Source organism: Piliocolobus tephrosceles, chromosome 10, assembly GCF_002776525.5.
Source record: "Piliocolobus tephrosceles isolate RC106 chromosome 10, ASM277652v3, whole genome shotgun sequence".
In the NCBI taxonomy this organism is placed as follows: Eukaryota; Metazoa; Chordata; class Mammalia; order Primates; family Cercopithecidae; genus Piliocolobus; species Piliocolobus tephrosceles.
Genome location: NC_045443.1, coordinates 94,421,701 through 94,449,423, shown reverse-complemented (window position 1 = coordinate 94,449,423; position 27,723 = coordinate 94,421,701). Strand labels below are relative to the sequence as shown.

Below are 27,723 nucleotides of genomic sequence, written 5' to 3'. Positions count from 1 at the left end.
TAAGGGTCCAACTACGTTTATTTGCATGTTAATATCCACTTGTCCCAATACCATGTGTTAAAGAGACTACTCTTTTCCCCAGTCAATGGTCTTGGCACCCTTATCACAAATCATGTTACCATTGATGTGTGGGAAATGTGATTTTCGCTCACACAGACTTCTCCTCTGAGCTTAAGACCCACATGTATATAGCAAGCCACTCAACCTTCCCCACAGAAACCCTCCCTTCATCTCCAAACTTTCCGAACATGCCCATGCTTCATTGTTCTTTCTGAGCAACACCACTCATCTAGTTGTGGAAGCTACAAACATTCCACTCTCCTCCACACTCCATAGCCAATTCCAGTCAACTTCATCTCTATAAATTATCTTGAATCTGCCCAGTTATCTCCAGTTCCTCTGCCCTCCATAGTTCAAGCTACTATAGTCTAGCCCCTTGCACCATTAACATGATCTCCTAAGTAGAGTCATCTCCCTGGGTCCATTCTGGTGCTCTTTTAATCTATTCTCCAGAGACCTTTTTTTAAACGATAAATTATTTCTCTCTCTTCTCTGTCTTTCTCTCTCTATCTCCCTCTTTCTCGTATCCTTTCCCCAAGTCTACCTTCCTTAAACTTCTTCAATGTCCTTCCATTACTGTAGGATAAAGACCAAAATGTCAAAAACAGTGTGAAAGGTTCCACAAGACCTAATTCTGACCTTCATCTCTAGCCAGATCATATACCTCTCTTTACACTTCCACTTGGTAACTCCTACTCAACCTTCAAGTCTCACCTCAAATGTAACTTACTCAGGTGACCCCTGCTAGATTAGGGCCCTTTGCTAATTATTATTATAGCAAATATAGCATTTATTTGCTATATAATATAGCATTTTCTTTACAGAGCTTTTCACAATTTGAAATTACATATCTGTGGGATTCTTTGGTTTCTATCTATTCCCCTCTGGATTCAAATCTTCATGAAGTTCACATTTTCTAGCCTGACAAATTCAAGAAGCTTCATGATTTAGCTTTTCTAGTCTTATTCACAACTCTTCTCTTTCGCATTCTCATCCTCAAATTCTGATAAAACCCTGTAAAATTCTGTCATTGTATTCTATTCATTCTGTTGTTTACCTGTTTCCTCTAACTCTCATTTTTCCTATAATTATATTGTTATCACTCTAGCCCATTCTTATTCTTTATTCATTCATTTAAATTTAATTTATGGTGTATCTACTCTGTACCAAGTCCTGTGCTGGTGATATGGGACTGGAGATATGGAACAGAGTAAGCCTTGATTCCTGATACAAAGGAAGCAGGGAATCAGGCCTACAAACAAACAGCTTCAACCTCAGAGAAAAGCTGGTATGAAAATGACTTCTGCCAATGATTATGAGAACAGAGAAGGTAATAGCTATCTCTGTCTGGGAAAGTCAGCAAAGTTCCAATACAGAATGTGTCATTTTCGCTAGGTCTTGAAAAATGAGTACGAATGGGAAAGGGAAGATGTTCATGCATAAGCATTCATGCAATGGTAAGTCATGATGAAACATGTCCCCACACCTGATGTGTGTGGGGAAGAGTAAATGGTCCAAGGTGTCTGGCACAAAGAACCTGGGCAGAGGCAGGAGGTCCAAACAAAATGTCCATGGCATTATCCCTGGACACAACTGATAGGTTCAGTCCCAACTAACTATTCTCTTCCCTCACACTAAAAGGAAATGTGTAACTTCGTAATCAAATGTTAATGTATTATAAGATAAAACAAGGGGAGTGTCTTGTAAAGTAAAACTCTGGCTGGATAGATCCTAGGACGGCCCCTCTGAATTCTGCTCCCTATGTTCATGCCCTCCCTTGATTTTGGTTGGAACCTGTGACTTACTCTTAGCCAAAACAATATGACAAAGGAGAAGGAATTTTGCTCTATAATTACTGTCATAAATCAGTTGCTTTTGACTTATTAAAAGGGAGATTATCCTGGATGTAGGGATTGATTTATTCAGGTGTAAGTCTTCAAAAGAGAAACTAGACCCTCCCAAAAGCAAGAAACTCTCCTTACAAGTTTGATAGTGTAGCCAGCCATGTTGGAGAAGCTCAAATGTCAAAAACTTCAACCAGCCTCCAGCTGACAGCCAGCAAAACTCCAGGAACCTCAGTCATGCAGCCACAAGGAAATGAATTCTGCCAACAACCTGAATGACCTCAGAAATTAATTTCTCCCCAGTCAAGCATCCAGATGGGAATGCAGCCCTGGCCAACACCTTAACTGTGGCCCTGTGAGACCCTGAATAGATCATTGAGCCATCCCAGACTCTTGATCTAGAGAAACTGTGTGAGTTGTTTGAGATCTAGAAATCTATGTGAGTTGTTTGAAGATTCTAAGTTTTGCCTGATTCATTATGCAAAAATAAAACATGAATACAGACTCTAAGTTAAATAAGATGTTTTTACTGTTGTGTTGTCATGTGTTTTTTATATTTTGTCAAAATGGCTTAAATAACTAACCCTTTAGATATTTAACTGACAGAATACACTAGTTAGAACAAAATTTAAATGTGTTTCTAGCCAACTCCCAGATAATGTAGTGACAATATAATACTTCACCTTGATGTGCTTTACTTTACATTAGGATGTGTAACTTTTGGTATTGTTGTTCACACTCATTCTTAGCAGGATTTTTTCTTTTTGTTGTTGTTGGATTTTAATGAACCAGTTGCTCTCGGATAAAGAAAAAAACAAATCAGAAACATAGCAGCTTTAGGGATCAAAACACAGCCATAACAACACAAATAGGAAAGCACATTTACTGCACAACACACGATAGCACATAAAATAGTCAACAGCCTGTTTTTATCTCAGTGTGGTCCTTGCCTTTGCAATTTGAGTCAGTATCTTCCCATATGAATAATTTTATAATAGGGAGTTGATGACCCAGTATCAAAGAAATCATTGCTATGACTGATATGATTAATTTATATATAATAAGAGCAAAGAAGGGATTCAGAACCTCTATGATAATTTTAAATGAAAATATTATGTTTCAGGTTATATTGCTCATCTTGATTACAAAATAAACGCACAAGTAGATAATAAACACATATTCTACATATGTTTATTTTATAACATTATAAGTTTGTAACATTCCTTATAACTTTATGACATTCTTTTCATCTTTCATAACGTTGTAACATTCTTTTCAACTAACACTCTAGACTTGATAAACATTTATTGTTTAAGATAATTTTGTTAAGAAGCTTATACTCCTTGTACAAAAACCTGGCAAGGACAATTTGTAACCTAGATTGTTTATGAAAAATAGCATTGGAACTCTGAAATAAAGTACCAGAGAAAAAGATGCAACAGTAGAAAAGAAGGCTAATCCTCTCCAACCATGTTATAGTTTAACCCCCAAACTAAAAGATGAGTCAGTAGTCAAAAATAAGTCATAGAAACTCACATCCCTAGGTTCATAAAGGAGAGGACAGCTCGATAGATTTTGGAAGCTGTTATTCCTGTACATATCTTTAATGCTTAAAACTCTGAAAACTAGGGCTAGTGGGAAAGTTATTAAGCATAAAAGTGACTTCTCAAACCAATAGACCACCTGATGTTTAACAGGTAGCTTTTAGATGCATTTCAGTTTATTTACCACATTTATCCACTATATTTAATCAAGGTCTGCTTATTTTACCTTCTAAACATTTGCTCCATTCTTTTGCTGGTTCAGGCCCATTTCCTACCTAGACTATCAAACAGTCTCCTCCCTGCCCTTGGTTTAATTCCTTTCAAATCCATTCTCCTCACTGTGGTCAGAATTATTTTTCTAAATTTGATCATGTTACAACCTGCTTAACCTTAGATTGGTTCCTGTTTGTCCTCAGAAAGGAACCCTAGTGCCTTGGCCTGCACCCGAGACTGCTGGTGATCTGACCTGGTTCATCTCTGCAACCTATATCCTGCCCTCCTGGCTCTTGCAGATCCTGTGCATGACATCTCCAGCCTCCTCTCTGGAAGTAGCAGCCTCCTTCCTCTCCCTCTTCACTAGGCCTGTTTCTTCTCATCTCTAATCCCCAGCTCAGCTCTTTTACCTTCTATTTTACCTCCTGCTACCTCTATAAAGCCTTCTCAGATATCACTCTGCCTTTTCAGGTTGCATGTAATATCCCTCTCTGCTGCCTGCATGATACCCTGTGTGTATATTCATTCCCTGGTCCTGGCACGTTTTTATTGTATTGATATATCTGTCTTCTGTACTCAATGAGTATGCTTTTTGGTATAATCCTGTGTTTAGCACATAGGCGGTGACTACTGTTCATTAAATGAATAAATGAATGATGAAAAATGAAGGTGAGGGAACAAAAGAGAACCCTGTCAACTGAAACACGTCTACTGAAGCATAGGTTGAAACAGAATCTCCTGTAGGTGTTGCCCAAACCAGGGGAAAATGCTTTTGAATATTACCTACCACTAATCTTGAGAGAAACCCCAACAAAGCCAACCTTACAAATCTCAGATATACTACTCACCTACCAAAATCATTTTATAACCATACTCAGAGGATATGCTATTCTCCTTTCAAACTTAAAATACAAAATGAGTGTCAGCTACTTTTACCTAACAAAGCTGAAGATGGTGGCCCTACTTAAGAATCTACATTATCTTCTAACAAGAAGAGTGAGGATAGAGATAGCTGCTCACCTCATGCTGTAATGTACAAGCAAATGTGCCTCTGCTTAGCAGATAAAGTCTAAACTTACCCATGTCATACAAAACTCGTTCTGATCTGCTCACACCTATATCCCCAGTCTTCCCTTTCACAGGGTCCTTTGTGTGGCAGATGTTCCAGCAATTTTCTACTATTAAATTTAGACAACTTTGTTCTTTGTCAACTTTGTAAAAGAGAGTTCAATCACTACAGTAATATTTAGACATTCTGATATTCTTCAGCCTCATTTTGGCAGATAAAGATTTAGTGTGATGATCATTTTTAAAAAGAGAAATAAAATGTTTTCTCATTTTACTAGTATTCAAAAAATAGAGTAGGTGTCTTTTGACATAAGATGTGCTTCAAATAAATTTTGAAAAGTTCAATTTGTCTGCATGCAAAGTGAAGCATAATTGATTTTTGACATTTTAATTTTAAGTGTGCTGGTTGTCAGATTTCACTTGAATATATCTACACATCACAATATCTACACATCAAGGGCATGTCAACTATCTTCAAATATTGTCATTTTTCTATGTTCATAATTTATTCTACTACTATAAATGCTATTATTTGGTGTGTAAAGAAGGAAAGATTACGATTAATCAAATTTCAGTTTTATCAGGAATACCGTATACACCACACAGAAATCAATAATTTACAACAATCTTTACATGTGTTTAACATTATTCAATAATTGAGAACATTTGATCTATATGAGATAATATTGCACCTCAGCAGAGGTCAAAGCATCATGCTAGACATTGTACATATAGGGAGAATTCAGAGACAGCCCCTGTCCCGTGAGACAAATCACCCTGATCCTATAAGAACTGTAATAATGGTAGAAAATAAATGTTTGGGTGCAAAGAAGAGAACATGATTACCTTTAGGTCAAGGAAAAATATCACAAAAGAGGTGACATGTAAGAAGCGTCCTGAAGGATTTGTAGAGTTTTTCAGGCAGAGAAAATAGTGAAGGTGATGGTTCGGAGACATGAACAAGGATGACATTCTCTGGAACCTGAGACTGGAATATGAGAGTACAGCGTATGTGGAATAGTAAGAGATACATTTTCAAGGAAGGATCAGGAGGCCATGCCAAGGACCATGGATCTTTCTTGTAGACAATCACATTTGCATTTGAAGAAGACAACTCTAGTAGAGTGTACACAACAGACACAAAGGTAAAGGGGAAAATAGGAAATCTAGTTGGGAGACTCTTGGAAAAATCTCAGTAAGATATGATGAAGTTCTAAACCACAACAGCTGGGATAGAGATGAGTCAAGAAGTTTACCTCTTTCTGCATAATAAAAAGGCTAAAAAAATCTCAGTGGCATATAATGGTATGTCTATTCTTAGCTGGACTGCACTGGCTGGGTTTGGCTTAGCACCTTAGCCAAGGCATCTCTGCTTCACATGTTTCTCATCTTCTTTGTGGGACTAGCAGCTAGCCAAGGGAGCTTTGTGTGTTTATGTGTGCTCTTTTAATGTCCATGTCAGAAGTACAAGAGAGCAGGTGAAACATACAAGACCTCTTCAGTTCTAGGCTTGGAACTGGCACACCATCATTTTTCCTTTATTGGCCAAAGGAAGCCACATGACCAAACTCAAAGTCACAGAGTGGAGAAAATATACTCCACCTCTTTAGTAGTAGAAACAATAAAGTCAAATGGCAAAGGACAGGAATACGGTAGGAATGAAGGATTGGAGATAAAAATGTGACATAATACAGTCTGCCCCATAGGCAATGACTATTCCGGTTCCTCCCAAATGCAATATATGCCCACTCCCATCCATCAATTCTCAAAAGTCACACCTAATCACAGCAGTAGGCTCCAAGTTTAGGATCTTCTGGTCTATAATCTTCATTAGGTCCAGAGGTCTCTTATCTTAATGAGAATGATTGCTGGTAGTTCTTTATAGCAGCATGAGAATGGACTCATACAAGATACAGAACAATGGAATATTTTTCAAAGTAATGAAAATAAATGATCTATGAATCTATATCCAGTGAAATCATTATTTTAGAATTAATTTAAAATAAAGACACTTTCAGATAAAAGCAGTGCATTTACCATCAATAAATCTATATTAAAAGCAAAAGAAAATTGTCCTGATGGAGGCTCAGGCATCTATGAAGAAATAACAACCTCCACAAAGGGTAAATCTGTGTTCAAATCTAAATGAATATTGACTGTATACAACAAAAATAATGGGTAGCAGGGTACAATATATAGAATTAAAGTACTTGACAACACTAATATAAGTCAGAGACATATGGTTAATATTAAGGTTTTTAAAAGTCCTCGAATTGCCCAACAAAAGAAATATACCATTTATATTAGACTTTAAAAGTTAGATACACAATTAATAGAGAAGTTTATATCTAAACCTTAAAAAGTTTGTATTTATAAATAATATATATAGTATAAACTATATATATATAAAACTATAAACTTATGCAAGCATACATATAGAATATATATATTCTCTTTACAGTAGGGAACAGAAAATAAAAAAATAATTTTTTTAAAAAGGAAAAGAAAGGAGAACAAGAATAGGTAGCATAAGAATTTCTGCTACTAAGAAGAATGAAGTTGCTTGCAGCAGACCAATGCTATGGAGAACTAGAGAAGTTGATTTTTCAAAAAATCATCTGTTTAAAGGCATTAGATTGATCCAAAACCAACAAGGATTAAAGGAGATATGATTCTTGAGAAAATCATGAAGAACTAATAATGATCTACAGCTACTTTTTCCCTGGGAAATTTTCAATTCTAGGCATGGACAAGAAGCTGAGAATCCTAGTTTTGCCTAAATAACAGAGACACCAGCAAAGCTTTTATCATGTCTCAGGAACAGAGACAAAATTGAAGACTTGAGGAACCTCATACACATGGCTGGTTTTTCCTCAAGACAGTTCCTGAATTTTGAAGCTAAAGCCTGGATGGAATAATATTTTTCAAAGTAATAAAATCTTCTGCAGTTAATGATGTTGAAAAGATGAAGATTAGAGTTTAAGACCCACCAGTAGAGGGATCCCAGAGAAAAAATTGAGTTTTCAGTTGACATCCTTGGAGGGTTATATAGAAACAGGGTGAACTAGAGGTAGAAGGAGCCCCAACAAAACCAAAATTCAGCCTTGGCTCACCTAGAACAAAGGGAAAATCCACTCTTGAGAAGGATAAATCATCTCTAGCCTCTCAGTTTATTATGAGTATTGTATCTTTGTTTCTAATAACATAACCTTGATAGCATACTTGATCAGGATATTCTAAAAAAAAAATTAATCTCTTTCATAAACATAGATGACATAATCTGAAAAACAGCAAAGCAAATCCAAGATAATGAGGATTATTCAAAGAGTGTAAGGATGATATAACATTCAAAAATCAATATAAGTCACATTAATAAATTTAATATATCATATGTAAAAGCATATGATAAAACTCAGCACCCACTCATGAATTAAAAAAAAAAAAAAAAAAAAAAACACCAAAAACCTCTTAGTGAACTAAAAATACAAGAAAACCGAATATTCTGTGTCTTTCTTCTATCAATTACTTAGATGTATTAAAATTTTCCACAAAAATTGTTGTGAAATTTGTCCTTTTTTCATGGCTATAAAATCTGTTTTATGTATTTCAAGGCTATGTTATTAAGTGCATGAAACATTAGAATTTTTGTGTCTTCCAGATGAATTTAACCTTACAGCATTATGAAATATCTTCTTTATCTCCAGTAATACTGCTTGCCTTAAAATTAGTTTTCTATTAGTGCCAGCTTTTTGCTAGTTTTTGCATGGTATACCTTTTCCCATTATTTTAATTACTTCTTTCTGTAACCTAGTATTTGAAAATATGTCTCATAGTTAGCGCTTAGCTAACTTTTGACCTTTCTCTTTTATTTATTTTTTATTTATTTTTTGAGACGGAGTCTTGCCCTGTTGCCCAGGCTGGAGTGCAGTGGCACTATCTGGGCTCACTGCAAGCTCCGCCTCCTGGGTTCAAGTGATTCTCCTGCCTCAGCCTCCTTAGTAGCTGGGATTACAGGCACACATCACCACACCCGGCTTATTTTTGTATTTTTAGTAGAGATGGGGTTTCCCCGTGTTGGCCAGGCTGGTCTCAAACTCCTGACCTCAGGTGATCCACCCACCTCGGCCTCCCAAAGTGCTGAGATTACAGGCGTGAGCCACTGTGCCCGGTCTTGATCTTTCTCTTTTAATTGGAGTGCATTTTATTTACATGTAATGTGATTACTAATGTACTAGATTTAAGTAAAGCACCTTACCAATGTTTCCTATTTATACAACCTATTATTTTGTTTTGTTTTGTTTTTTGAGACGGAGTTTTGCTCTTGTTGCCCAAGCTGGAGTGCAATGGCGCGATCTCGGCTCACTGCAACCTCTACCTCCCAAATTCAAGCAATTCTCCTACTGCAGCCTCCCTAGTAGCTGGGATTACAGGCAAGCGCCACCATGCCCGGCTACTTTTTTTGTACTTTTAGCAGAAACAGGGTTTCACCATGTTGACCAGGATGATCTCGATGTCCTTACCTCATGATCTTCTGCCTCAGCCTTCCAAAGTGCTGGGATTACAGGTGTGAGCCACATGCCTGGCCCCTATATCTTTTGTTATTATTAAAATATTTTTAATTTTATTGCCTGTGCTTTTGATGTCATATCTAAGGAATTACTGTCAAATCCAATGGCCCAAGGTTTATCCTCAATATTTTATCCTGGGAATTTAATAGTTTTCTGTCTTACATTTTGGCCTTTAATCCATTTTAATTTTTGTATATGGTGTAAGGTAAAGGTCCAGCTTCTTTGTTTTGTATGTGAATATTCAGTTTTCTCAACACCATTTGTTGAAGAAACTGTCATCTTCCCATTTTGTAGTCTTGGGACTACATTTTTCCATATATGCAAAAGTTTATTTCTTGGCTCTCTGCTCTGTTCTACTGGTTTATATATATTTATGCCAGAAACACTAAATACTGTTGCATTGTAGTATGTTTGAAATCAAGAAGCGTAATACCTCCAACTTTGTTCCTTTTTTTAAGAATTTTTTTTTTTTTTCTATTCAAACCCTTGAGATTCCCTATGAATTTTAGGGTACTTTTTTCTATTTCTGCAAAAAGTTCCATTGGGATTTTCATAGGAATTGTGTCAAATCTGTACATTTCTTTGGGTAGTATGGACATTTTAACATTTACTAAGTCTTAAATCTGTGAGCACTGTATGTCTTTCCATTTATTTCTATACTCTTTGATTTCTTTTAGCAATATTTTGTATACAAGTATACAAGTCTTTTGCCTCCTTGGTTAATTTATTCCCAAGTATTTTATCCCTTTTCATGCTACATAAATGCAATTGTTTTCTTAATTTCCTTTGTGGATTGGTTGTTGGTGGTGTGTAGAAAAGCAACTGATATATGCATGGTGACTTTATATCCTACAGTTTTGTTGGAATTGTTTATTAGTAATAATTTTTTTTGCATGAGGTCCTTAGGGTTTTGTACATATAAGACCATGTGATCTCTGAAGAGAGATAATTTTACTTCTTTTTCCATTTGGATGCCTTTTGTGTCTTTTTCTTGTCTAATTGCCCTGGCTAGAACTTTCAGTACTATGTTGAACAGTAATGGTGAGAGTGGGTATTCTTGCCTTGTTTCTGATTTAAAGAAAAATCTTTCTGTCTTTCATCAATGAGTATAATGTTAGTTATGGACTTTTCATGGATGGCTTTCATTATGTTGAGGTAGTCTCCTTCTATTCCTAGTTTGTAGGGTATTTCTATTATGAAGATGTTGGATATTGTCTAAAGTGTCTTCTGTATCAGTTGAGGTGAACACAATTTTGTTCTTCATTTTATGTGGCATATTACATTCATTTTATGTGGCATATTGATTTTTGTATGTTGAACCATCCTTGTGTCATGTATAAATTACACTTGATCATGATATGTGACACTTTTAATGCACTGCTAAATTTGGCTTGCTACTATCTTTTAAAATTTGTCTTGCTATTATTTCGTCTAGTATTTTTGCATCAACATTAATCAGGGAGGTTGGTCTCTAGTTTTCTTGTCTTTGATTGGGATATCAGTTTAATTCTAGCTTCACCTTTTATTTTATTCTTTTAGAAGAGTTTTAGTAGAAGCAATGCTAATTCTTCTTTAAATGTTTAGAAGAATTATCCATTGAATTAATCTAGTCTTGGATTTTCCTTTGTGGAAAGGTTTTTGATGACTGCTTTAATCTTCTCACAAGTTTTACAGATCTATTCAAATTTTCTGTTTCTTTATGAGTCAGTCTTGGTAGATTTTATGTTTCTAGGAATTCATTTTTTCTAGGTTATTCAATTTATTGGTGAATAAAACCCAACTCTTGGTTTCATTGATTTTTTCTATTTGATATGACATTTATCTCTGACCTAGTCTTTCTTTTCTTCAGCTAAATCTGGGTTTGGTATGCTCTTGTTTTTCTAGTTCCTTGGGTTATAAGATTAGGTTATTTATTTGAGATTTTTTTTTTAACATAAGCATCTACCACTATAAATTTCCCTCTTAGAAGTGCTTTGCTGCATCCCGTAAGTTTCGGTATGCTGTGTTTTCATTTTTATTTGTCTCCAGATATTTCTTTTTACATTCCCTTGTCATTTTTTCTTTGACCCATTGATTGTTTAAAAATACGTTGTTCTGTTTTTATATACATATATATATATATTTCCTTCTGCTATGGATTTCTGGTTTTATTTCACTGTGGTCAGAGAAGATACTTTGTATGATTTCAGTCTTCTTAAGTGTATTAAGACTTATTATGTGATCTCTCGGAGAGTGTTTCATGTGCACTAGAAAAAAGTATGTATTGTTCTGTTGTTAGGTGGAGAGTCCTGTATTTATCTGTCATGTCCAATTGGTCTATAGTGAGTTAAAGTCCTGTTCCTTTATTGATCTTTTGTCTGACTGTTCTATTCATAACTAAAAGTGAAGGATTAAAGTTCCCTGGTCTTGTTTTTTGTTGTTGTTGTTTTGGTTTTTCCATTTTGTTTTGTTTTGTTTTTGTCTAATTTCCCCTCCAGTTCTATCAATGTTTGCTTCATATATTTGGGTGTTCCAATGTTAGGTGCATATATATTTATAATTGTTATATCATTTGGGTGAATTTAACCTTTTATTATTATATAATGTCCTTTTTATCTCTTGTTACAGTTTTTGCCTTAAAGTCTGTTTTGTCTGATATAAGTATGGCTGTCCCTGCTCTCCTTTAGATTCCCATTTGCATGGAATATCTTTTCACTCTTTCACTTTTGGTCTGCGTGTTCTTAGATCTAAAAGGAGCCCCTTATAGACAGTAATAAAGATCTTATTCATGCATTCATAATAAAGATCTTATTCATGCATTCAACCAAACTATGGTTTTGGGGTTTTTTGTTTGTTTGGGGGTGCTTTTTCTTGAGAGAGGGGAGTCTCCCTATGTCACCCAGGCTGGTGTGTAGTGGTTATTCATAGGCAAGATCATGGCACACTGTAGCCTTGAACTCTTGGGCTCAAGGGATCCTCCTGCTTCAGCCTCCCAAGTAATTGCAAACTATTTCTTTTAACTGATACATTTGATCCATTTACATTTAAAGTAATTATTAACAGAAGGCTTACAATTGCTATTTTGTTAATTATTATTACAATTGTTACATAAAACATCTTAAAGTTATAAAAATTTATTTTAACCTGATAACTTCAATCATATATAAAAACTCTGTATCTCTGCATCCCCTTTTATGTTATTGATGACACAAATTTCCTTTTATATTGCAAATTTGATAACATTAATTTGTGATTACTTTTCTTTTTAAATTTAATTTTCTTGTGATAAAACATTCAACATGTGATCTACTCTATTAACAGATTTTTAAGTATATAATACATTATTGTTTACTGTAGGTACAATGTTGTGCAGCAGATCTCTAGAGCTTATCATCCTGCTTAACTAAAACTTTATAACAATTTTTGTGCTTTATAAAAAAGATGTTATGCCAGATTTAAGTGATTTACATACCCATATTACTACACTACAGAATTCTATATATACCTATGTATTTACCTATACCAGGAAGTTTTAATTCTCATATGGTTTTGTGTTGCTGTTTATCGTCCTTTGCTTCAACTTGTCAGACTCTCTTCAGCATTGCTTTTTGGGAAGGTCTAGTGATGATGAACTCCCTCAGTATTGATTAACTTTTTATCTGGGAAAGTCTTAGTTTCTCCTTTGTTTTTGAGGGACAGTTTTTCCAAATGTAGTGTTCTTCATGGCAGGGTTTTGTTTTTTTTGTTTTTTCCTCCAGGACTTTTAATATATCATCCCACTCCCTTCTAGCCTGCAAGGTTTCTGCTGAGAAATCCATGATAATCTAATAGGAGCTCACTTACATGTAAAGAGTTACTTTTCTCCTTCTGCTTTCAAGATTGTGACTTTTAAAAATCTGATTATAATGTGCCTTGGTGTAAGTCTCTTTAGATTTATCCTAGTTGGAGTTCTTTGAGCTGCTTGAATTTGTATGTTCACTTCTCTCCTCAGATTTGGGAAATTTTCAACCATTATTTCTTCAAATAGCTTCTCTGCCACTTTCACTCTCTCCTGGGACTTCTATAATGCATTTTTTTTTTTCACTTTATGATATCCCATATGTACCTTAAGCTCTCTTCCACTTTTCTTCATTCTTTTTTTTTTTTTTCTGCTCCTCTGCCTCAGTAATTTCAAAAGTTTGCCTTCAAGTTTACTGATCCTTTCTTCTGCCTGATTAAGTCTGCTGTCGAATCCCAGGAGTGAATTTTTCAATTTGGTTACTGTATTCTCCATTTACACAATGTGTTTGGTTTTTCTTCATCATTTTTCTGTATCGCTATTCTCATTTTCTTTATGCATTGTTTTCCTAATTCTGTTTAGTTGTTTAACCATGTTCTAATTCATCGAGCATCCTTATGACTATAATTTTGAATTCTTTTCCTGGCAATTAATATCACTGTTTTAAGGAGTCAATGCCTGAAGATTTAATTTGGTATTTTAAATGTGCCATGTTTTCATTTCTTTGTGTCATTACTTTTTGTTGGGATTTTTGGCATCTGAAGAATCAGTCAACTTTCCCAGACTGCTTTCACACAGGATAGGCTTTCTCCACTCATCCCATATAGGGATTCTGAAGATCTCCCAAGCCTTTCTGGGTATTGGTCCTCTCTGGGTTTGTGTATGTTATCTCCTAGTTGAAGAGGGTTGCTTGTTTCTTCTTCAAAATTCACTCTGGATCTGTCTACTGCAGCTTCTTGAATGCCATAGTGAGCCAAGACACTGGAGCTTCATCTAGAGTATCTCTTTGGCAATGCATACTCCTGTGCATTTTGATAGTCTGTTTTCAGAGCTTCAGTATGAGGCCTGGTTCTTGTCAGTACTTGGATTTGGGCAAGACAGAAACCAGTCCTTGGGCAGCCACCCTAAAGGTCAGAATACTGGACATACATGCTACTAATTTCCCTCCCAGGGAGAAGATGGGAGTTGAGGGCTTCCTCTCCATCACACAGTACCATGCTGGAAGAAGGGGCTCTGTTGACAGTGTCACCAATTTATTTTTCTACTGGGCTTTGATGTGCTTGGCTTCATGCTCCCCTGGGTTGCAGGAACATTTTAACTGGTTCTTGGATTTTTCACAGAAGCATTTGGCCTCTTTACTATTGTTAAATCCATATGTGTATGAAAAGGAGAATTTGGTGCTTCCTATTCTGCCATCTGGCTAACATCACTCCAACTCTTGCTTTCTTAAACCCTCCAAAAATCACAAACACAAGCCACAACCTTATAACAAGCCTCTCTGGAGTTCATCTCACTGAGATGCCCCATGGTATGAGGGTGATGTTGGTCTCAAACACTGAGTTGGAAATTATCCCCTCCTATTTCCTGGAAGCTTTTGTCAAAAATTGGGATATTGTCTTCTTTTAATCTTTGAAAGAATTCACCAGTATAGCCATTTAGGTTGGGCATCTTATCAGAAATGTCTACAGAAATTGTGGTGATGTCAATTCTCTCATCCCTGATGTTCGTAATTTTGTCTCTTTCTCACTAGTCTAGTAAAAGGTTTATCATTTTTGTTGATCTTAAGGAAACAAAGACGAAGCAGGGTGGCTCACACATATAATACCAGCACTTTGGGAGGTTGAGGTGGGAGGATCACTTGAGGCCAGTTTTGAGACCAGCCTGGGCAACATAGTAAAACGCTGCCTCTATAAAAACTAGAAAAAAAAAAAAAAAAGTTTTAATTGCACTGATTTCCTCAACTGATTGTTTTCCATTGATCTCTTTATTCTTTTTTTAATTTTGAGGTTCATCTGCTATTATTTTTGCAACTTCTTAAGGTGGACGCAGCATTGGGCGTAGTGTCATGTGCCTATCGTCACAGCTTCTTGGGAGGCTCAGGTGGAAGGATCACTTGAACCCAGGAGTTCAAGGCTAAAGGTAGCTATGCTATGATCACTTCAACCTAGGCAACAGAGTGAAATTTCTGTCTCCTTAAAAGAAAAAAAAGAAAAAGGTGGAAGCTGACATCACTGACGTGAGATCTTTCTTTTTAATATATACATTTAATGCTATAAATTCCCCTGTAAGTACTGTTCTAGCTGATTCCTACAAATTTTGATATTTTCTGTTTTCATTTGCATTCTGTTCACTATAAAGTGGGTTTCTTATATTCAGAACAGTTGGATTTAAAAAAAGCAAGACTCAACTGATTATAAAGAAAGGATAACTGACAATTTACATTTAATTATTGATATAGCTATTTAAATCTACTATCTTAGTGTTTATTTCCTATCTGTCCCATTGACTCTTTGTTCCTCTTTCGGATTTGTTTATGACTTCATTTTATCACCTTTACTGGCTTACTAGTTATTTACTCACTGATTTTCTTTTTGTGGTTGCTTTAGGTCTTATAATACACATTCTTATCAGTTTACTCTCAGGGAATGTTATACTGCTTCACAGTCAGTATAAGAACTTTAGAGCAGTATACTTTTGTTACCATCATCTCAATCTTGGTACTGTCATACATTTCACTTTATGTACGTTAACCACACAATATCCTATTTATAATATTTTGCTTTAAATAATTTATTGTCTTTTAAATAAATTTAAAATAGAAAAATAACTTTTATATTTACTCACATATTTACTTTTGGTGTTCTTCATTCCTTTGTATTGTTGCAGATTTCTATTTGGTATAATTTCCTTCTAAAGGCATTTTTTTTTATCATTTCCTGTGGTGCGAGTCTGCTTGTGACAAACTCTTTTAGCTTTTCTAAGTCTGAAAAAGTTATTTCATTTTTGTTTTTGAAAAATATTTTCACCAGGTATAGAATTCTAAATTGAGCTTTTCTTTCAGTAAAGATGTTGCTCCAGTGTCTGACATTCTTCTCTCTGTCCTATGTCTTTTTTCTTTAGCTACTTAAAAAAAAATTCTCCCTTGTTGCTGGTTTTAAGGAATTTGATAATGATATGCCTTGGCATAGTTTTCTTATTTCTTGTGTTTGGGGTTTGTTGAGTTTCTCTCAAGGATTAATATCTGACAATTGTTTCACATATTTTCTTTTTTAACTTCAGGTGGGAAGGTAAGTCTCTCATGTCATTTTGGCCAACAATGAAATTTCAATTTCATGTTCCCTATTTTCTGCATCTAAAATTTTATTTTTTATACTTACTTAGCATTTAAATTCCATGACAAACATGTTTCATCTGTACACATAATTACTAAAATTATTTTATCCCACCTCTTTTAATAGACATTATGTGCATTTATTTTTCAAAAAAAGCAATAGGAAAATATTAATAGATTTAAATACATCATGTAGGCAAAACACACTAACATTTATGTCTTCTAAACCTGTTAGATAGTGATATACAAGTAAACTTGTTACAAGTCATAATGCTTTCATAATCTGTCAGGAAAAGATCACATTAACATCCCTATATGCTTCAGTACAAATGTATTCTATAAACCACACTGGGTAAAAGTAATATTCCTGTTTTTATTTTTGGAAGTGATTATTAGTAAGTTTATGCTTATTAAATATATCCTTGAAAATTTCCATCACTTCAGAAACCCCTAAAGTTAGTAAGCTGAAGTTTTTTTCTTTTTTTTTAAATTTTAGTACATTACTTTCATCTCAGAAGTCAAAATAGGGCAGGAGAGCTATACAAAGGTACATAGTTTAAATCTTTGGGACAAGAGACAACAAGAAGGTAAACAAGTCGGTAGCTCTCCCAAGCTTCACTTAATCTAAAATTGTAGATCACGGTAGGTAGATGTATACATCTGTCTATTGCCAAAGAGGTATAAATTATTCTGACAACCTTTCTAAATAATTTTATGGTAAGGCCAGTAATATAAAAATATTATACACAGTACAGAAAGAATTAAAGTTAATAATAAAGACCACAAAATAAAATAAACCATACTTCTTACTTGGAAAAATAGCAATAATACTATAATATTTAGTGTCTAATATGAAATCTCCACTCATTATAAGTTGTCATGTTGATTGAAATTTTACAGTACAATGTTGCATATTACCAATGAGATAATCAGCAGATAGATAGCTCTTGTCGAGTCCTATGAATCTTAAACATTTTTTATAGGTAAAGATATCTAAAAAATACCACCCAGGAATAAAGTTTTGTCAGAAGTACAATATAGTAACATAAATGCAAAAGATATCATGTAATTTGTGCAATTCAAAATTTCAAAAATTGTCTTATCAAATGTACAATAAATAATAGTCATACTTGACTTCATCAAGTTAATAAAATAATTACTAGCCAACCCTATGCTTTATTAATCAATGGCTTAGAAACACCAATTGCCATTTTAAAATTACTTTCTCCATAAAAATAGAAGGCATATCAAAGTCTTTAAATCTCAACTAGCCCCAAAAATTTGAAAGGCAATTTGTCAATAAAAAATATATGTTAAAAAAAAGATGACTAAAAAACAAACATAACCAATATTTATGCACAATTTTCTTCTCTTAAAAAGGGCACTTAGTGGATGGCTAAAGCTTTCAAAAAAATAAAGATCCTGTTGACTTTCCTATTGGGAGATGACATACTGTACAATTTTTAATATAAAAATATACATATTTTAAGATGAAACAGTGGTTGGTATAAAATCCCATCACACTTTTACTTGAAAAATTTTTTTTCCCTGGAAGCTATGAAAACAATACTGATTCTATATAGTTCCGTGTTGCCTGAAACTTCCCAAATTATAGAACATTAAGGTATTCACTGGAACTTCAAAAGTGGGCCCGTAGTCTTTTGTTTTCTTCTCGTAGTCTTTCAATTTCAGCCACTAAACCTTCATTCACTGAGTATCTTTCCAGCAAAGAATGCATTTCATTCTAGAAAAAGGGGAAAATGCTTTTTAAATTATTGATATTTCACATTTATTTGGCAGGCTATGTTTAATATACTTTCAGCTATCATTTCTCTCATGTTCAATTAACTAGATGAATGATACTTCTTGTACTTAACAACTTACTACTTTGTTAATATAAATGGAAGATCGCTGGTGAAATTAATGTATTTGGAAAATTTGTATTTGCATATTTAAGATGCTTTTTTGCTTACTTATCAGGAAGAAAGCCATGGAAAAAAGAAGCCTTAAGTACCTCAGAGGTTAAAAAAGGAGGTGACCAGTTAAAATCTATTTTACTTATTTAATTTCTAAAACTACCTATTTATTTATCTTAGAAACTAAATAAAACAACTAAAATATATTATCTTTAATGAATTTTTAAAAATTCACACTCTACTTTCATTTAAAATATTAAAATAAAATTTTCCATACATACCAATTGCATATGAAACTGTTTAATCATCTCCACTTGCAAATTCACAATGTCCCTATGGCATGCTTCTCTAGGAAGAATGGAAAATACTTTTTAGAATTATAATAGCTTAACCAATTCTAGGTCATTCAAGAAACTCACCAAACTTTTTCATTTGCCAAATTACTGAACGTTAATAATTATTATAATAATACAAATACCAATGCACTGAGCATTTATTTACTATGTGCTAGGCACTGTTTCTTTTACTTTAAATGTAAGAACTCATTTAAAATATCTTCACAAGTAGGTGCAATTATTACCTCCATTTTACAAAAGAAATAACCACAGAGTAGTTATAACTTGTTCAAAGTCACACAACCAGTAAATGATGAAGCTATGATGTAAACCTAGGCTGTTTACCTCCTGAACTCTCTGATACTATATTCTTTTATATAGAAATTGTCATTAAGACACAAACTTATCTTACAATGAAATACAGAAAATTCACTAGGTTAGAAAGATCATTTTATTATTATCAGTTTAGTTATTGAAAAAATATACTTTCAGTAGAAAGTGGCAATTTGGGTGGTTATAGCATGGTTTACTCAATAAAATGCAATTAATTCATGTCTACAAAAGAATATATAAAAATTATGAAGTATAATAACAAAAGAAACACTCAGTCACCCACCACATAACTTAAGAACCAAACATTACCAAATCATAGAAGCTTCCTGTGTGTTCCTGTCTGATTCTGTCACTTAACTCTTGGGGAAAAGCCCAAGCAAGAAGTCATTACTCTCCTGAATTTTGTTGGACAAAGAAATGCTTTTGCTTTTTTAATACATTTGTATAACATATAATCTGTAGTCAATGTTTTCATTGTGCATGTTTTTGAGCATATAAGCATTACAAAAAAAGGGTACCATATAGCTTATATTTAAGAAAGAATTCAATATTGTTTTGAAGATTCATGTTTTATATATCCCTAAATCAGTGGTTTCTACTGGTGTATCTATTTTCCTGTTAATATTTTGATTGTTTTCAAGGTTTTACTATTACAATGTTATTATAAACAATCATGTATTATCTCCCAACCCACATGTGCCAATGTCCATTGATGATATAACCGAGTGTAACTCAAATGTATACTTAGTTTTACAAAATCATGCAAATTGTTTCCCAAAGGTAGTGTCAATGGATGTCACCAGTGTAACAGAGTTCTTCTTGCTCTATATCATCATCAAGGCTTAGTATTACCAGATTTTTTATATTTTCCCATTTACTGGGTGTGACATGATATCTCATTGCATTTTTAGTTCTCTAATTACGAAGTTGAATTATCTTTCCTGTGTTCATATACCATTCCTCTTCCTTGAAATGCTTTTTCATATCTTTTTCTTACTCATTTGTAAGCATTCTTTACATAATCTGATCCTTTGTTATTTATATGAGAACTGCAGATATCTTACCCTTTCCTCTGTGATATCGTGTGATAAATAGTTCTTATTAACGTGCTCAAATACACTAACCTAATAATGCAGTCAAATTTACCAATGTATTTTTATAGGCAGTGCATTATTTTATTTTTAATGATTTCCTACCATGAAGTTATAAACTTTTATAATGTCAACTTTTAATCTACACGGAACTGATTTTTCTCAGTAGCATGGAATAAGGATCTATACTTATTTTTTACAGGAAAAAACAGATGTCACAACACAACTTATTGATTATTCCATATTTTGCACATAAATCTGCAATGCTACCTCTCTATCATTTCCATATATGCATAGGTTTCCTTCCAGCTTATTTCACTCCTTTGGCCAATATGTCCTCCCTGTGCCATGCTATATATCTTAATTATATTTTAATAATTAAGTGTATTCATCTGACAAATAAGTCCCCTTCAGCCTTGTTCTTCTCTGAAGTGTCTTAGTTATTCCTAGATTTTTTTTTTCTTCCATACATATTTCGGAATCACTTCATCATCTTCTTCCAAATCCCAGCTGGGATTTTAATTGGAATTGCATTCAATCTACTGACCTATTTAGGTGAACTAATATCTTTATAAAATCTCTCCATTTATTTAAATATTAATGCTTTTGAACCAAAAATTTTTTTAAATGTTTTTCTATAAAAATCTTCACTACCATTGGTAGATTTATTCCCAGGTAACTTATTGTTTTTCTGTTGTAACTATGAGGGTATTTTTAAAAATTTCCTCTTCTACTTTCAGTTATAGTAAAAACTGTATTAAAAACAAACAAAAACACTGTATCAGGGAACCACCAAGGTTCCCTCGTGATGCTGGCAAAACAGAGGCTGAAGTCTGGGACCCACCAAGGTGAAAAAGACAGTGAATACTGCAGACGTTCAGCTGATGCCTAGAAGAGAAGACTACACACTAGGAATAAAGGCAAACTGGAAACAAACCAGTGCTAAGAAAACCTGAAACCTACTAACTACAGGATCAAAGGGATCTGCTTGCCAAAAGAAACTTAAATATTCTTAACAGACAGCAGAAACAGACGCAGAGATTTCCACTTAGGATGTATTAGGTTGGTGCAAAAGTTTAATTTCTCAACTCTAACAACAAAAACAAACCTGATAACCTACAAAATCATATTTTAATTTCAACTGAGAGCTGAGAATGGAAAGAAATCTAAATGAACTAAAATCCAGAAAATGAGGAGTTCCTCCTAGGAGAAAAGAGACCCATGACTAGGAGAAAAGAGACCCAGCTTCATGCCCTTGACAGAGTAAAAAGAATTAGCTGAATTTTTGGTAAGATGTTTAAAAGCCAAGTTAACACTACCTGATAGTTTAGAATTCCAAGGGGTCCCAGACACAAAGTAAGTCTGAATTTACTCACCAACTTTTTCCCACAAGCCTTCATTCAGCACTCATGTAAAAAAAAGTAGGGACAGGTGTAACAGGAGGGGCAAGGGACTCCCTAAGATACAGATGCACAGAGCCTGGTGAAGCCTTATGGCAGTAGAGAAAAACTGAGAGTAATCCCTCTAAGGCTCTCCAGGCTCTTATGGAGAACATGGCAACCACACCATACTGCTCAGGGAGGATGGCTGAGAAAGAGGCCCTCAATACCCTCTCTGTCCTGCCAATGATAGGTGTAGATGAACACCTAGTCTGATGAACACCTAGGCGAAGAGCAAAACAAGTGAATTTACAGAAATCCTCCGAGCTACTCTAGGTCCTCAGTGAGTCCCAGGCAGAGGCTGCCTATGGGTCATAGGGCAGAAGAGCTGAGAGAAGTCCCTATCCACCACCCCTAGGTGCAGACATGCAACACAGGGGAACAGAACGAACAGGCACTGTAGACCTTCACCAAACATGCTGCGGCAGCTCTGCAGGGCTGGAAGCGGGACAGACACACTTCTCCTGAGGCACAGAAAGCCAGGAACAGACCAGAAAGTGAAAAACAACCTCTGGCAACCCCAAAAGCTGACAGCAGGGCAGTAATGCACAGCCATTTCAGAGCTGCTCCAGCACTCAGATCCCTGGGTCTGCTGAAGGAAAGGCCCTGAGCCCACTGTCCTCAAATCATCTGAAGCCAGTGGAGAACTGACACCCAAATGCTTGTTGAATAAATGGATAATAAACAGACAGCACCCATTACTCCTGTGCTTAAAAACTCTGATGGCTCTCCATTACCTGTGTGTTAAGACCTTGAAAACTGTTTTTTAGGCCTCGTCTCTTACCACAGTGCCTTCTCTCTGCAAACATTCCTAGAATGTATGATCATGTCTCTGCTCAAGCTGTTCCCACACACGTCAGTATAAAATAAAGTCTCTTCAGTGTACCTTTCTAAATCTGCCCCCGCAGAAGAACTGCTCCCTTTCTGTGATTTCAACATCAGTTTGCTCACACTGTGTTACAGTCAGTTGTATCTAGACAGTTCTGCTATTATGCCATAAATATTTATGCATTCCTGAAAAAAGCGTTATTCTTTAACACTGTATATTAAAAATAACAGAACTTAGGGAAAAAGAATTGGCAAAGCACTCAAAAACCTATGTATGCAACTTTGTAACCAGAGCACAACAAAAACAATTAAATCCTAATAAAAATACTAACATAGTTAAAAAGACATAGTAAAAATCTAATAGATAATTATTGAATAAACCCTTACTGTGAAGAAGTGATGGTCACTTAATGGAAGAGAACAGAAGGATTGGGGCTATCCAGTTACAGCTGTGTTCATGTGTACTTTATTTTGGCTGCTATTACATGAACAAACAAAATTTCCTCAACATATTGTCAATACTGTTCTATTTTACTGAACCCAAATGAATTAATTCACATTAAGAGAAACACACATAGCAGAACACACTGCGCCGAGCCCAACTAAATTATAAGGCCTTTGTGGGCAGATCATTCATTTTTGTATCCTTAGTATCTGGTACATATACTAGGCTGGGTAAATGCCAAAATTATAATTTTTCTTTTTAAAAAGTATTTTTCAACATGTTACAATATATTTTACAAGTATTTTTAAACATTAAAAGGAAGCATGCACCAACAAAAACTGCACATTGTCTCCAACATTCTTGCTTACGGTAATGCAAATCTGAGCTAGAACATTAACTATTGGTTAGAAAGGAAAAAAGGCACCAATGATTTTAATAATTGAAGACAGCTTCCAAAAATATCGAGATGATAAAAGAAAGCAGCACTGCAGAACACATTCTTACAATGTTCACAATTCAAAGGATGAGAAAGACAAAGATAAGTCTGAGAAAGAATTTTTTTTTAGATTAAGTATTACATTCTGATGCATTCTATTGGAAAATATTCAGAATTGCTCTTTAAAATATCTTTTTCTACTACATTATTGCACACAGCATACCTAATAGATGATCTCTATGAATATACTGCAGGTAAGAACCCAATTTAAGCTTACCAGAACTTGTCCACATTTTAATAATAAAAAAAGTTCACAATGGCAGTCTGCCTACTAGACTGCCCTGCTGAGTTATCTAATAATTGCCCTAGGTAAATGTGCATTTTCCTGGCTCATAATCAATAAACGCAGTATGAAAAGATCAACAAAACTCATGTTTTTTATGGCTTTACGGTTACCAGAACCCAGACAACAGTAACCAACAACATTATCTATAGTTCTGGTTTTACATCTAGAAAAAAACAAGTAAGGTCTAGATAGAAGGAGTAGTTTCCCAATTACTACCTAAAGTCATCCAACGTTTCCTGTATCATGTTCTGAATAAAACGAATTTGAATGGAAGTCAATGGTGCATTTTGCCGGTTATTTCCAATGGTATCGGCTATTTTTTCTGAGAGTGAACTGGCAACTCCAGCAGTGACAGAAGATGCTATCTTTGGATCTAAAATAAAGAATGAAGAAAATATTAATAGTCAACTTGGACTGAGAGACATCAAACATTTCTAAATAAGATTTGGCATGTGAAAACTTGAAAAACTGGCAAAGAAGAGTGTTCCTGTGACATTTAGAAAAATTCACTGTCTGGAATACAAATCTTAGAAACTTTCTATAACATTATTTCTAATAGTCATTCATCTATATATATAAACTGCCAGCTGTCTAATGTAATACCACATGACAGAGGGATTAATCTTGAAGAATCTATGAACCATTTCCTCTTATAAAAGATGAATGTGACAAGCTGCACCACAAACTAGATAAACCAAGACTATTAAAAACAAACAGAAGGAAAATAGGAGTAAAGTACTGCTACAGGAAAAGCCTTTGAGTTTAAGCTAATGCAATATCTATTCACAGAAACCTTCAAGTAAAATATAGAAATTTATATAAAAGTTGATTCTAAACAAAGAGTTGCTTTGTGTAGATAACTCTTAGAGTTAAACCAAATATTCCTTTAAATGTGATCAAGTCTGTATGGGTCTGTAGCACAAACTCTAAGGATAAGACTTGAATATGAAAGAGAAAAAGACATTTTCGGGTAGTTAACCACCCTTTTCAAAGGGTCCTACATAATAATTCTATATCTACCATATTAAATAAATATACATGTTACACTGAAAATGTAATTCACACCAAAAGATCAAATCAATGTACCTGAATTTAACCATTCATATCCATTTCATTGTCTTTAGTAAGACTCACACTATAAAAGTGTGCATAAACTTTAAACTCTTCGAACATTTTTAGTCTATGAGTACTCTATTTCTCCTTTACAAGTTAAACAATTGGGATGATTTTTCAATTAAACACTTTCAAACATCAGAAGGTTCATGTACGTACTTGGAGTTGAGGATCTATTGATTGGGGGTTCACATATCAACTGGGCTTCAATTTCATTCTCTGGCTTTTCAAATTTCTCAGAATTTCTTGTTTGGTTAGATGATGGAGAGGTATTTAGGTTTCCACTTTCAGCACCAGATGTGACCAACTTTGCTAACTTTATATTTAAAATAAACAATGACTTTAATATACAATTTTTTGTTTTACTCATATTACCCATATAATTTTTGCCTACTTCTCTCTTTCGTCCCAGTATGTAGGTTCAGGGAATTGAAGGAAAATAGGAAGGGATATAGAATAAGAAAAAAATATGAGAACTAGAGGCAAAATAAAGTAACTTTTACTAATCAAAAACAATCTCAACAATAACATGATGAGGAAAAGCTCATTTACTAAACACCTGCTGTTGAGTATCATTTAAAATAGACATAACTGGCAAAAAAACAAAAACAAAAAAACAACCATTCATGTGGTAACTAGTCAATAATATTTGTAAAATAAATCAAAAGATGTTTTTGTACTTCTTACATGGTATCTTTTCAATATCACTCTAAACAATAAATACAAAAATACAGACATATTGTACACCTAACTGGCTTGGCCTTCCTGGTAATTTCTGATCATTCTGAACCCTTACATAAGAAATTAAATTCTATATTATACACTATATTTTAGCAGAAAGTAACAATGATAAATTCCATTCTTAGCACCATCAGTTTGCTCTAATGATTTAACCACCAACTTGATGTTGTATACTGCAATGAAATACACTTTAAAAGGATTCAGGGATAAAGTGTTCTTGCACACTTCATCAAGCTATATCAAGTATCTCATCTTAGAAAAATAGTGCAACTTTCCATCTGCTGTAACTTTCAACACATCCAAAGCGAGATCTCAAAGTATTCTGTAGTTATTAAAAACTGGCGTCAAGACTTAAGAATAAGTGCACAGCACTGTTAATAATTAGGATACATTCACTGGCAGCCACCCGCTTTCTACTGGATAAACACATACAGTGAGTTCGGTATCATTTTCAGGCATATACCTGTTTGAAGGATTCTTTAGATTCCTGTTTTCCCATATATATTTTCTTAGACTCAGCTGTCAGATCATGATTTTCACTTTCCTCTTTCCCTGGAGATCCCATAAAGACATTAAGAGGACTAGAATGCAATACTGAAGTACTTGAAGTTACTGGATTCTTTCTTGGAGGAAACACTGAGTTCAACTGCGGTAGAAAGTCAAAGCCTAGAAAAGAAGAGGAAAAAACTGCATGTGCACATGGTGTCCTCCAACCTTGGACACTGAAGAGAAGCATTTAATATAATAGGCAGATTAACATGGGAGAAGATATGGATCTGCATTCTGAAGACTGGTTTGTTTCTCAGATATATCCCATAATTGATGTGTATTCTTGGGCAAAAGTCTTAAACTTTCTGTGACTATTTCCCGATCTGCAAATGTGAATGATGATATCCATCTCCCAGAGTGGTAAGGCTTCAAAGATATTATTTGTGAAAATACTTTGAAAACAGCAAAACACAATGTTTTAGTCAGTATCAGTTTTTGATAACTGAAAATTGTTAATTTGGTATATATCTTTGGTACGTATCTTGGAAAGCAATTTCTGAGATGGCTTCTAACGACCCCTGCCTTTGGCGTCCCCATCCTTCAGTAATCTCCTACCTTTGAACATGGCTTGGACCTAGTAACTTGCTTATAACAAAAGTAATATAAAAAAGTGGTGAGATGTCACTTCCAAGATTAAGGTTATTAACATATTCTTAAGAGAAGGCTTCTCATTTTGGATGCCTTCTCGAATTCTCTTGCTCACCAGCTCTGAGGTAAGCCAGCTGCCATGTTGTCGGCTGCCTCATATATAGAGAAACTCATTGGCATGGAACTGGTATCTCCAGCCAACAGCCATAGGAATGAGCATGGAAACAGTTCTCTGCCCAGGTGAGCCTTAAGCTGAATGAAGCTCTGGTTGACATCCTGACTGAAGCAGGAAGATAGACTTGAAGGCAAAGGTACTCAGCCAAGTTATGCTCTGTTCTTAAAACACAGGAATTATGAGATAATACATGCTTGTTTTTTTAAGCCTCAAAGTGTTAGAGTGATTTGTTACACAGCATAGATAATACAGTATCACTTTTCATTTTCACGAAAATACATCTAAGTAGTTCTTACCATCTCCTTTGCCTATGGACTCATCACCTCCCTTGTTAACTACAGCATCTATAACAAAATTAGAAAATCAAATTTTAAAACTAGTGAAAGAGAAACCATATCAATTTAGGCTTCCTATTCATTCCCCAAAGAGTTCAAAGACTAACAATCTTAAAAAGCTAAATATGAGTGAGGTTAAAGGTAGGAGAGTACTGATTAGCTTCATTCATACTTTAGCAGCAAATATGAACAGATAATTCTACAGTACAGTCATTTAATGAGGCAGCAAGGTATAGTGTAACAAGCCCTGGGGTAGGTTATGGAGAGCTATAATCCAGTTCTGCCTATATCACTTAATAGCTTTGTGACCTCGGACAAGTCTCAAATGCAATTAAGTTTCAGTTTCTGCATCTATAAAATGGGGATAACATCCTGGTAAGCTCAGAAAATTGCTCTGAGGATCAACTGAAATAATATAAAAATACTTTGCAAAGCAGAACAATGTTATAAGAAACAAAGTTTTATTAGTGTTTATTTCAATGGTAGAATATGTATAAGACTATTTTAATCCTGTAATATTCATTTGCCAGTCCATAACAAAAATTGTAAAATTCAACTTTAACAGGTTAATAAAAAATGAGCAAAAGTCATTAACAAATTCACCAGAAATTCAAATGGCCAATAAACACACAATTATATCAGGAGAAATATCATCTATGTGCATGTGT

The 27,723-nt window shown here is 34.5% G+C and overlaps 1 protein-coding gene across 3 annotated transcripts in view; it reads right to left on the bottom strand.

Annotated features, from left to right (window-relative positions):
* Window positions 1-16,401: 16,401 nt before the first annotated feature.
* Window positions 16,402-27,723, bottom strand: part of NEDD1 (NEDD1 gamma-tubulin ring complex targeting factor) — a 51,586-nt gene continuing 40,264 nt past the window's right edge. For all 3 annotated transcript variants that reach the window (XM_023231561.2, XM_023231647.3, XM_023231722.2), the window contains 6 exons: window positions 27,017-27,064; window positions 25,872-26,074; window positions 24,827-24,983; window positions 23,771-23,927; window positions 18,583-18,649; window positions 16,402-18,129 (listed from right to left, as the gene is read on the bottom strand). In XM_023231561.2, the coding sequence (XP_023087329.1) occupies window positions 18,025-18,129; window positions 18,583-18,649; window positions 23,771-23,927; window positions 24,827-24,983; window positions 25,872-26,074; window positions 27,017-27,064 (737 nt within the window). In that variant the 3' untranslated portion in view covers window positions 16,402-18,024. The remainder of the gene's footprint in view (window positions 18,130-18,582; window positions 18,650-23,770; window positions 23,928-24,826; window positions 24,984-25,871; window positions 26,075-27,016; window positions 27,065-27,723) is intronic.